At 33.6% G+C, this 12,976-nt stretch overlaps 1 protein-coding gene across 1 annotated transcript; it reads left to right on the forward strand.

Moving 5' to 3' along the window:
- Positions 1-209: 209 nt before the first annotated feature.
- Positions 210-11,755, forward strand: LOC101222486 (tubulin-folding cofactor D). Its single transcript, XM_004145017.3, has 17 exons — positions 210-502; positions 943-1,490; positions 1,998-2,100; positions 3,051-3,227; positions 3,866-4,057; positions 4,732-4,848; positions 5,031-5,135; positions 5,839-6,009; positions 6,141-6,356; positions 8,044-8,242; positions 8,319-8,524; positions 8,618-8,842; positions 8,963-9,520; positions 9,618-9,884; positions 10,185-10,226; positions 10,782-10,967; positions 11,201-11,755. The coding sequence occupies exons 1-17, from the start codon at positions 296-298 to the stop codon at positions 11,492-11,494; spliced, it is 3,813 nt and encodes a 1,270-aa protein (XP_004145065.1). The 5' UTR covers positions 210-295; the 3' UTR covers positions 11,495-11,755.
- The last annotated feature ends 1,221 nt before the right edge of the window (positions 11,756-12,976 follow it).

Raw genomic sequence — 12,976 nt, forward strand, 5'->3', positions numbered from 1 at the left:
TACTTGAAAAATAGCAAAAGAAAAAAGAATGAATGTCACTATGCTTTATAAATAGCAAATTTAAAATGGTGGAAAACTTTATGGTAGATACATTAATTAATTGTCTTATCAATATTATAATATAAAAAGAAAGTGCAATTTACCTTTGATTTAATTGAATTATTTTTGACAAATTAATCCCAAAGTCTTCAATCCTTTGCGATATATCATATTTCTGGCAATTTACCATTTTTTCCCGACAAAATTGAAAAGCTCAGTGAAGCAGGCGGGAAACTGAGCTTCTACTCATCTGAACATGGCGGCAACGACGGAAGCAGCCCCAAAGAAGGAGGAGGTCGACGGAACGACGTCATACGACGACGACGACGAGTACGAGTCAAAGGAGAGGGTAATCCAGAAGTACTTCCTCCAAGAATGGAAGCTCGTGAAGTCCATTCTCGATGACATCGTTTCCAATGGACGCGTCTCCGACATCTCATCCGTCCACAAGATCCGATCCATTGTAATCCTTTTTCCTGAAAACTCTATTTCACTACGTGTCAGCATCGTATTTCGAATTTGCGGATTGGAAACTTCTAGTGAATTGGTGGTTGTTTAGCTTCTGGCTCTGATCTAATTAACGTTTAAATTGTCAAGTACAGTGCGTATTTCTGAGATCCGTTGAAATGAAAATGGAATCATTGGTTTATTTGGGTTATTTCAAATTTTGGGTAGTATTGACAGAACACTAGCTGCAGGCTAGTCACAGTGAGTTGGATAGGATTTTCAGTAGAGATGTATACTGGGTCCTATCGTAGTATCGTGGGCAAATAAACTGTTGAAAATATGTGTGTTTTATTTTAAAATGTTTCATTCGTTACGTTTGGAAATTGAAACTAACCTTAATTTTTTTGTGTAATGTATATTTCTTGATAATCTGAAAATTGTCTTCCTGTTCAACAGATGGACAAGTATCAAGAACAGGGTCAATTGGTAGAACCTTACTTGGAGATCATAGTCTCTCCTTTGATGTCTCTCGTTTGTTCAAAAGCAACTGCACTTGGTGTTGAGTCCGACAAATTACTTGAAGTAATAAAGCCAATATGCATCATTATCTATACTCTAGTTACCGTCTGTGGATACAAGGCTGTTATCAGGTTCTTTCCACATCAGGTTTCTGATTTGGAACTTGCTGTGTCACTCCTGGAGAGATGTCAAAATACAAACTCAGTGACCTCATCACGACAAGAGAGTACTGGTGAGATGGAGGCTCAATGTGTGATACTTTTGTGGCTTTCAATACTTGTTTTGGTTCCCTTTGATATTTCCTCCGTCGATTCAAGCTTATCCAACACCAACGATTTAGCTGAATTTGAACCGGCTCCATTAGTGTTGAGAATAATAAGCTTCTGCAAGGATTACCTTTCAAGTGCGGGGCCTATGCGAACAATGGCTGGATTGTTGCTTGCAAGGCTCTTAACACGGCCGGATATGCCAAAGGCCTTTATCAGGTCCAGTGTATTTTTTTTGAAATCATAGTTTCAATTGTGAATCATGTTATTCTATTTGAATAACTTTGTTACCGGTGGATAGTATCACATTCTACATGGAAGTTGCCTCTTACATGTTGATTTTATTATCAAATCAAACAAAATTCATGGTTTCTCTTCAGAAGTTATAGTACTTCTTATACTACAACTTGTTTATTTATTTTCTTAATCTAAGATAACCTGTAAATTGGGTGCCAGCTTCATTCTTATTTTTATCTACTTGTTGCTTTCTTGTTATGTGAGATATAAATAACAAGTTTAACCAAAATGAACTTTTTAGTGTCGGGAATATTTGATCTGTTGAATGATGTATAATTTACTTTACAACAAATGAGTGTATTTGATAGGGGATTAGTTACACAAATTTTCGTTAGTTTTCATACGAGTGCACTTGCTGAATTGTTTCAAAATTTTGTTGTTCATACTCAAAGCTACAATATGTTAACTAAACTTATTTGTTGACGCCAGCTTTACTGAATGGACACACGAGGCCTTATCTACTACAACAAATGATATCATGAACCACTTTCGATTGCTTGGCGCTGCAGGAGCGCTAGCTTCCATTTTCAAGGTTTTTGTTTCTTTTGTTTCAAGTTCAACGGAAAAGGATTATATAGTCAAGTAGACAATAATTTTTTGTTCTATTTTATTGTTAGGGTAATTGTAATGGATGACCATTTGAGGAATAGTAATTAAGGATATAGCAACATTTAAAAAAATTGCAAATATAGCAAAACTATCGCTGATAGACTTGTATCACTGATAGACTCGTATGATCTATCGGTGATAGACCAATTTTTACAACATGAACTATCAGTGATAGACTCTATCATTGATAGAATTTGATAAATTTTGCTATATTTACAATTTTTTTAAAATGTTACTATATACTTAATTGTTTTGAATTTAATTGCTAAATTTGCAACTATCCCTTATTGTTATACATTTTATGTTTTATTCGTATATTTTTTGGTTGAAGAACTAAAACTCCAATGTTGAACTTAACTGATTAGTGAAAGTACATGCTAATTTAGCTGCTAATTTTCTTTCCCTTCTCGACGTAGATTTGTAAATTTTGGGCTTAGATTGTAATTCCAATTTTTTTTTTGTTAGATGTTGAGGTTTATTTTAAGTTTCTTAAAAAAATTATTTATGTTGTTGGAATTTGTTATTTGTTTCATAACTTTTCTTTGTGTTTTTTTTAATGAGAGAATACCCGATCCTCCTAATTTCATTATACTTTTAATGCAATCCTATGTTCCTTTTTTATATAAAATGTGCTACATTCCTATCTATGAAGTCATGGACCGAATTTGTAGGTTGGGTAAAAAATTCTTGAGATATCCTTAACAATCACGCAAAGAGAATCAACTGTAATGTAGTTTTGTTTCGCTTGCACTTTGATATGAAAGCAAGCTGTTGATTTCAATGTCTAAAATCTTTTGGATTGTAAAATCTTATAATTATCTAAAATTATCTAGCTAAGGATTTAGTCACTTATGTTTTATTTATCAAAGACAGACTGGTGATAGAAAACTTTTGCTTGATGTCGTACCTCAAGTTTGGAATGACACCTCAATGCTGATAAAGTCCAACACTGCTGTCCGAAGTCCATTACTTCGCAAATATTTGCTGAAATTAACTCAGCGAATTGGGCTTACTTGTTTGCCTCATCGTGCAGCTTCATGGCATTATGTGGTGAGTAATAATACTCTTTTACTTTAGTTTCTACTCTGTAAGACAACAGAATAGATATTTCTCAATGGGTGTCACTCAATAGTCCTTTTTGTAATTATGATTTTGTTGGATTATAGTGCTTTTTTGTATTTGGTTCTTCGAATCTCATTTTTTGTTGTGCTTTCTTTTTTCATGCACTTGTTATTCTTTCATGTTTCTGAATCAAAGCTCAGTTTCTTACGAAAAAGAAAAAAAGAAGCTATATGAAAAAGTATCTTTCATTTATATTCATGATCTTCCATGTTTGTTATTTCAGAAATGAATTAATTCGTGCTATTTTCTTGGAAATTGTGTTTTAATTTATGAGCTTCATGTTTTGCCTTTTCCCTGGGGGTATGGTGAAGTTTTGTTGATCACTACACACCTATCCTTGTTGTTCTGACAAGTGACAAATCCTCCTCCCGATGAGTGTCATGCAGGATTGCTTTAGTTTGGATTATGTTTAGACCGTTCCATTTTACCATCTGATTCTTAACTTCTTTGTAGTCTTGACTTGATTCACATGGCTTTCTTCATTTGGAGTTTCTTCAATTGTTTGTTCGATCACTGTTTCTACAGTTTGAAGTACTTTAACAAGCTCCTTATGTTATATGACCCAGAGTAGAACCAGCTCCCTTGGTGACAATATTTCTGCTACTATGTCCGTAGGAACACATAAATGCAGTCCTATTAATGCTGTTGAGCTGTCTAACGTCTGTCAAGGTTCCACCAGCTTGGAAGATGAAGACATGGAAGTCCCTGAAATTATAGAAGAGATTATTGAAATGTTGCTCACTGGATTGAAAGATACGGTATGTACAAAGGCTAGGATCTTGATAGCATGATTTTATTTAAGTATCTAACTGATAGAAACTTGGATCGCTTGCTCGATGCTCTCACTTTTCTTTTCTTTGTAACTTAAACATGATTAAGTGCACCACATACCTTGGGACTTATCTTTTGGAACAGTAGCTTTAAATCTCCTTGTTTTTCCCAGTCTTGGGAGTTTGTCGATTCAAACCATTTCTAATGCAACTAAGAACAATTCATATATGGTCCTGTAAGCTTACTGATTTATTAGGGATTTGATTTTATTGCAGAGTTGGGCAATTTTTATATGAATGTGCCCTTAAACTTAGAGGTTTGATGAGTAATATTTATCAATGTTAGTCTTTTTGTCGATATCAATTTCTGTCTGTATCATCTTTAACTTTCCATGGTAATTAGGTAGTATAAAACTCCAGATGTGTAAGGCTTGAGGAACAAACATTATCTACATACCGCGACTGCTATTCTATTGAATTTTACCTTGAACTTGTTTTTGGAGGCTTTAAGGACTAGCCTTTTAGGCGTTTATCATGTCACTGATGAGTAATTCGTATTCAGAGATTTCCTTGCAGTTTTCTGCCAGTCTGCATCATGGTTTAATATCTAGCTTTTACATTATACCATTAATGTTATTAATGTGGCATGGCATGTGATCCAGGACACTGTTGTTCGATGGTCAGCTGCTAAGGGCTTAGGCCGTGTAACTTCTCGTCTTACATCTACACTTTCAGAAGAGGTTTTGTTATCCATATTGGAACTATTTTCCCCAGGAGAGGTACTTGCATATGCATTATTTTTTGAAACTGCCTCCCCCTCCCACATCCCCTCTTGCAAAAAAACCAATTATTATTAAGGTTTTGTTAGAGTTTCTAGTGCGAAATGTGTTAGGATGTTCTGACTAATTTATAGAGATAGAGTTGGTACGGTTGTGACAACTGACATGTTGTAATTTCTTAGGGTGATGGTTCATGGCATGGAGGTTGCTTGGCACTAGCTGAGTTGGCTCGCAGAGGATTGCTCTTACCTTGTAGTCTTCCGCAAGTTGTACCTATTGTTGTGAAGGTTGTATTTATTATTCACCAATTTCTGCTTTGTTATCACTTTCTTTTGGGTTAAGAAATGAAGACCTTTCACTACGTGGAAGAGAAGGCATCAAATATGCGTGATAAGGCATTGGATAGGAACCAGAGAACTTGAATTGTATTGAAAGAGAGAAAAAAAACTACTGAACTCTTCAGATAATTCTAAGGTCCTCCTTGAGCTCACTCAAGCTTAAACCAACTAAACTATTGCTACCTTCATACCTATTTATTACCAATTCCTTGGCTATTTTTTAACATGCTTTAGGTTATCCTAATATTATTCCTATCATATGACTTCATCTCTTTGAGTCAAGGAGGGAACAGACTTTTTTCTCCAAGTTTTGAAATCTTGATGGAGTTTGTGATTGAGGTGGAATTTGACAACTATTCCAAGATTGTCAGATGTGTCCAAGTTGGTCTTTGAGGATGAGGAGGATGTGGATATGGTGGTAGAATGGTGGAGAGGTGGTGGCGAAGAAGATGTGGTATTTGATATGATATGAATTTATGGCATGTCGGTGGGCTGGTGGCCAAGGTGGCTATTGTGGGGATGCCAATGGCAGTTATATTGGTGATCAAGGTGATACTGTTCCAGGAATCAAGATTCTGGGAGCTGAAGCAATTTTATGAACTATTTTCCTGCCATTCTTATATTACTTATGAAGATTTTAATTTTTTGACAGGCATTGCATTATGATATTCGAAGAGGTCCACATAGTGTTGGTTCTCATGTGCGTGATGCTGCTGCATATGTTTGTTGGGCATTTGGCCGTGCCTATCATCACACAGACATGAGAGAAATTTTGAAACAACTTGCTCCTCACCTCTTAACAGTTGCTTGTTATGACCGTGAGGTGTTAAACTGTTAACTTATTAATTTTAATTTTCAACCACTACCTAACTCTGAAATTATTGTTTCTATTCAGAGGTATTATTGTTTCTGTTTTCTCTTCTAATTGTTGAATTTCCAAAATGTGATGCTTAGGTTAACTGTAGAAGAGCAGCTGCAGCAGCTTTTCAGGAAAATGTTGGAAGACAAGGGAATTATCCACATGGGATTGATATAGTGAATTCTGCTGACTATTTTTCACTTGCGTCTCGAGTAACTTCATACCTGAAAGTTGCTGTGTGTATAGTGCAATACGAGGGGTATCTTCTTCCGTTCATTGATGAACTGCTGTGCAACAAAATATGTCATTGGGTATTCCTTAACTTTTCCTACATACTTTTCCCTTTTTCTTTTTAATGGAATTTAAGGCTTAGAGTAAATTAGGGTACTTTGGTCAAATCCTACTACATCATTTAATTAATTAAGGGTTTAACTAAAGCACCCTAATTTACTAGAATCCTTCTGCATCACAGTCTGTTATCCAGTGGGAAAAAAAACGAGTAGACATTTTTGTTAATTTTAGGTCGACGTAGAATCTGTTGCATCTCATTTTAATGTGAATCTACCATCATACTATAGATGTTTCTCTTTGTATTTTTGGTACAGGTCACGTGCTTCATTAAGATTATGTTTTCCTCGACCTTATATTCATCTGTGGCTTTGGCACCCAACAATATGTTGATTTCTGACTTTCTGTTTTGTTATGGTAGTTAGAATCTAGGAAGACAATGTTTGTTTTCATGTAGTCATGCTTGAGTTTTCCTTATCTCTTGGCAAATGTAGTCATCCTTGAGTTTTGAGATGGATAATACATGTTTGTTTTATGCTTTTTGAAAATTTAAAACCTAGGTATTAGTTGTAGGGGGATAAAAGTTTTCCTTCCAATCTTCGATCATGAAACTTTTTTACCCTTATAAAAGGTGGGTTTTTTTTAAAAAAATAAAATAAAAGAGGATATTTTAGTAGGAGAGTTAAAAATTGGACACGAGAGAAAAAATCTAATTTGATATATGTAGGAGTGAGATTTATATGTAGCTTTTAAATTGTTTTAATATAAGCATTGTGCTTAATAAAAGCCAAAAAGTAAATAAAATAAAGGTAAAAGAGGACAAAAAGTTAGATAGAGTTAATTCATACTTGAATCCTTAAATGCGATTGAAATATAACACTTTTATTTACATAGAATGCATGTAAAACTTTTATTTATCTGGCCATTTTTAATTTTGGGCTAGTTATAAGCACGTTGTTTGAAATCTCATTAACAAAACCTGCAAAAAACAACACAAGCATTAACATTAATTAATCATGCATATGAGCATATCCAAACAAAAACATTTAAAATCTAGATATTTAAAATCCAAATTCGTGAAACAATATCTGCGATCTAAACAAGTGTGAAAATACATAACACATTAGATTTAAAAAGTGTCTAATTTTTTTAAACACTATTGCTCAAGAATTGTTGGCATTTCATGATTGGTGTTGATTAATATATAGTGTGCTTCTCAAATTTTGTAGACGATCTTCTTTTGGCAGTAAGGAATAGAGATTGAATTAAGTTAACAATTACAAGTAATTCAAAATTGATGATTGATTTTTTTCTTTGAAAGAAAATTAACTCCATATTAGCTTTTCTTTCCATAATTATAATACATTTGGTCATTCTTGATTTCGTTGATGTTTTAACCAGAAGATGTATCTTTTCTACTGTCAATGGTTTGAATTTGGGACCATATTTGCCTCTACACATTTTAGTTTATAGGATGCTCATGGTTAATTTAAAATTTCAGGTTATTGGCTCTTATAAGTTTCAGAATTGAGGGATCTCTCCCAATCTGTTGACTCTTGTGATTGATAATTGCCGAATACAGAATTTTATTGTCAGCATGTGTTTGAAGTTGTAACTCATAAAATGAGAAGTTCAATTTATCTTAAGTAGCATACATAGTGACGTGTTCTCAGTTTTAATGGCTTATTACTCATGGTTTGTATGTTGCAGGATAAAGGCTTGAGAGAACTTGCTGCAGATGCCCTTTCTGCTCTTGTAAAATATGATCCTGAATATTTTGCAAGCTATGCTGTAGAGAAGTTAATTCCTTGCACTCTCTCATCTGATTTGTGCATGCGGCATGGTGCAACGTTAGCCGTGGGTGAAGTTGTTTTATCTTTACATCAATGCGGGCACATTCTTCCCTCTGGTTTGTATTAGACTTAAGTGCACAGCTTTATGGTTAGGCCACTCAATCCACTCTTCCCTCTAACTGTTGTTTACAGATATACAGAAACGTGTGGCTGGCATTGTTCCTGCTATTGAAAAGGCTCGACTATATCGTGGAAAGGGTGGAGAGATAATGCGTGCAGCTGTCTCACGTTTCATTGAGTGTATTTCTTTATCTCATTTGCCATTGTTGGAAAAGACAAAGAGAATGTTGCTTGATGCCCTCAATGAGAATTTGAGACATCCTAATTCTCAAATTCAGGTGATTGGTCTATAATCTGTGAAATGCTTGCTTTTTTCTAATTCATATCTATTTGATAGTTTTGTGAATAGTTTATTTGATTATGGTCTGCAGAATGCTGCTGTTAAATCTTTGAAACCATTTGTGCCAGCATATCTAGTTGCTGCAGACACAGGCAAATCTGGTAATATAATCACAAAATACTTGGAACAGTTGAGTGATCCCAACGTGGCTGTAAGAAGGGGATCCGCTCTTGCATTAAGTGTTTTGCCTTACGAATTATTGGCCAACAGGTGGAAAGATGTGATTATGAAACTTTGTTGCGCATGTGCAATTGAGGTGCTGTGATAAAAGCTATATCTTCAATTTTCATATAAAAAATGGGATAGAGAAATCGTTTCCCTTTTTCTTCTTGGACAAAATGTAATTTCCCTCTATAAACGTTGTGCATCTTTGCAGGAGAACCCTGATGACAGGGATGCTGAAGCACGAGTGAATGCTGTTAGAGGACTTGTTTCAGTATGTGAAACATTAGTTCAAGGAAGAGAATGCTCAAACGAGGATGGCATACCATTGCTATGTCTAATGAAGGATGAAGTAATGACAAGTTTATTTAAAGCTCTTGACGACTACTCTGTTGATAACAGAGGTGATGTTGGTTCGTGGGTTCGCGAGGCTGCTATGAATGGCCTTGAGAAATGTACATATATTCTTTGTGCGAGGGGTTCTTGTGGCTTCACCAAAACAGTAAATGAATTCGGTTCTGAACCAGAGACTCTTCACTGTGAGAAGGCTGAGAAAGACCAAACTACTACTTCCTTCTTTGATTCAACAATGGCCACTAGTTTAGTGGGAGGAATTTGCAAACAAGCTGTAGAGAAGCTGGACAAATTAAGAGAAGCTGCAGCGACTATTCTTCAAAGGATATTATACAACAAGATTGTCCATGTTCCACACATACCTTTCCGAGAAATCTTAGAAAAGATTGTTCCTGATAATCAAGATATGAAGTGGGGGGTGAGTTCTGATAACTTGTTTCAGAAGGTCTAAGTTCTTTTTTTCATCAAGGGTGAGAATTTGTTGCTGATGTTCTGCATAATAAACTTCCATGTAGGTACCTGCAGTATCATATCCACGTTTTGTACGGCTGCTGCAATTTGGTTGTTATAGTAAAACTGTAATGTCTGGGTTGGTTGTCTCTGTTGGTGGTATGCAAGATTCATTAAGCAAGGCATCGATGTCTGCTTTGATGGAATATCTTGAAGGAGACGCAATTGGAGACCAGGATGAAAGTTCTAGGAAGGGCATGCTCTTTACAGATATTCTTTGGATCCTTCAAAGATATAAGAGATGTGATAGAGTCATTGTACCAACTTTCAAGGTAATTTACTATGACAATCCTGCTAAAGAACTTAATAAATTACTGATTTTCTATCATGGAGGTTATTTTGCTATGCGATTGAGTTCAGTTAAGTAAATTATTATTATTAGTAGTATTTGCTCAGTAAGAAATCAACCGGTAAGGTACTTGAAGCCTTCATTTTCATTTATTGTTTTATTTTATCTTTTTGCTGTATTTGCTTAATTCAAATTATGGCCCTCTCATTGCAACGAAATTTAATTTGTTTTCCTTGATATTGTTACACACTTCCTAATTTTGATATTCTATTCTCTATTTCAGACTATTGAGATTCTTTTCAGCAAAAGGATATTGAACATGGAGGTCTGTTATTTTCATCTCTAATCTTAATTTCCCTCTAGTAATCTGCAATGCTGGTGTCCAAATCTTTTTTTCTCATTGGATATAATTTTTTTTTATATATATTGTCATTACCATCATCTTCAGTGACTTGCTGGTGCCAGTTGCCACATTCTGATGGGTAGAGTAGCATTTCAGGTTTAACATGTTTTTCGAAATTACGATAGTGTATTTTAATCGCAAAAAGTGGCAAGTAATTGCTTATTAGTCTCATAAACATAATTTATCAACTTTATCTATAACTAATAGCTCGAATGCAGAAATTCAGATTTTCTTAATTATTATAAATTAAGCGTTCTCAGCCATTCGTTTACCTCATGACTTGAAAGTGGATTTCTCCATTATAATCAGTCTCTCCTTCCGAATTTTGCACTAGGAACATGTGTAATGCTATACTTGCTTACACACTGCTGTATATGTTTCATGGTCGTAACATTTACATGATCAATTTGATATTCTCAAGCAATTCGCTTATTAGAGCAAAAACTAATTGGTAATTGACTACGGGATGTATTCCAGGTTCACATATCGAGCTTTTGTAATGGCATTTTGGGTTCCTTGGATGTTGAATTGAAGGGCTCAAAAGACTTCTCCAAGTTATATGCTGGAATTGCTATACTTGGTTATATTGCTTCACTTCCAGAACCCGTTAATTCACGAGCTTTCTCTTATCTTCTCACTTTCCTTAGCCACCGATACCCGAAGGTTTGAATCCCATACTTTTATGGCAGAGCTCATGGCAGAGCTCAGCTTAAATATATAACTTTTCTTTCCTTTATTAAGCTAGAGTAACATATAGCTTGTATTTACTCTGGAATTTTTCTTGACTTGAACAGTTTTCATTAACAACTAATTTGAAAAACGGATTTTCTCAACCCTTTGCATCTTTCCCTTTTGTGGTTTTGAATATGTTTCTAACTAAAACATAATGAACACAGATTCGGAAAGCTTCCGCCGAACAAGTTTACCTTGTTCTTTTACAAAATGGGAACTTTGTGCCGGAAAATAAGATCGATGAAGCACTTGAAATAGTCTCCAACACTTGTTGGGAAGGAGACTTAGAAAATGCAAAACTTCAAAGGCGAGAACTCTATGACATTGCTGGAATAGAAACTGATATACATTCGAAGACTAACATGGTGCCGCCTCCTGAAAAGGAAGTCAAGAATCGGTTTTCAGGCGCAGATGAAAATGCTTCCTATTCGTCATTGGTCGAGTCGACTGGATTTTAAAAGCTCAACCCATTTCTGATGCATGAATCCATTAAAATGAGGTAAACAAGTGTTTGCAGAAATTAAAATTTTGCTTTTGAAAGGAGCTGCCAACGGGTTCAATCAAAATAGTTTTGCTTGGGAGAAAGTTTGTGTTCCATGAGTTCATTAGTCAGAAAATCTATTTAGAGGTTGCCGTTGGGTTTTTGATAAGGCTATCCTCTAGTTGACTATTTTATTCTATTTAATTTTTTAAAATCTATATTTTACTCAAATTATCCACTCTTTCTTCTCCAAATTTTGATGTATATGTACTTTTTCGTGTTTGAGTTTCAAATTTTTAAAAATATTTGTAGTTTCAATGACGAGTTTTCAAAATATTTTTTTTAAAAAAATGGATTTAGGTGTTAAAATATCTATTTTTAAAAATAATTATATAATATTTAAAATTAGAAAAAATAGTTTTGGAGATATAATTTTTAGAAGTTATTCAAAATAGAACTTAATTTTGGAATTGTTTAAACCTATTTTAAAATTCAAAAACTAAAAAGATATATTTTAAAAAATCTAAATTTAGGAATAGTCCGAATCAATTTTTTTTAATCTATTTAATCTATTTATTCTTTTTTCTTTTAGTTTAAAACAATTAGTCACTAAATATATGTTTTCTAAATTACTAATTTTATTATGTTTTCTAAATTACTAATTTTGTGTTCGATAGGTATTTTGAAAATGTTTGGGTTTAGCATCTATTACAAATTCATTATTCCTTTTTAAAAAATTAACAAATCTATGGAACATAAAATTAAATTTTGAGTTGTTAATCTTTCAATTGAAAATATTAAAAGTTATCAATTAAACATAAAATTGAAAATGTCACTCGTCAAGTTCACAAATACAATGTCATAATTAAAAGAACTTTTATTAGACGGTTAATACAAAGATAAAAAGTTTATCAAAATTTAATCTTAATGTATCTGGTGGCTTTTTCAGATATATATTTTTAAATTTTTTTAATAAAAAACAATGACAATAAGTCATGATGCTATTGGCTTTCTAAGATATATATATTTTAAAATTTTTAATCAAAAAACAATTTGACAATAGGACAAATGAGGGCAAGAATCAAATTTTAAAAAATAGTCTAACATTGTACATATATCAAATTATAAAAGATAGTCTAACATTCTAGATATATAATTATACTGATATAAATAATTTTTTATATATATTGATACATATTCGTAAAATCGTTAAAAAAATTCTTATTAGAAATTTTATTTAGACAAATTAGATAAGGACTTATAATCAAAAGATATCTTTCAAATCTTAATGTATAAATAATATTAAGATTAAAAAGAAATATTTTATTTCACTTAAAAGGTCCTTCATTTTAGTTCCACGGCCTGGCCTGGTCTGTGCCGGATTTTCTTTAGTTGCATGAATCTCAAATCAAATTATTTGTTTGGATTTGAAAATGTTTGATTTTAAGCAAAGAGAAAT

Source organism: Cucumis sativus, chromosome 6 (genome assembly GCF_000004075.3).
Source record: "Cucumis sativus cultivar 9930 chromosome 6, Cucumber_9930_V3, whole genome shotgun sequence".
NCBI lineage: Eukaryota > Viridiplantae > Streptophyta > Magnoliopsida > Cucurbitales > Cucurbitaceae > Cucumis > Cucumis sativus.

Bases quoted from the DNA above. Each gene is read 5' to 3' on its own strand.
- LOC101222486 (XM_004145017.3), top strand. From the start codon at position 296: ATGGCGGCAACGACGGAAGCAGCCCCAAAGAAGGAGGAGGTCGACGGA. The intron at 4,058-4,731 runs GTATGTACAAAG...CATGTGATCCAG, and splicing joins TCACTGGATTGAAAGATACG to GACACTGTTGTTCGATGGTC. The intron at 5,136-5,838 runs GTTGTATTTATT...ATTTTTTGACAG, and splicing joins TTGTACCTATTGTTGTGAAG to GCATTGCATTATGATATTCG.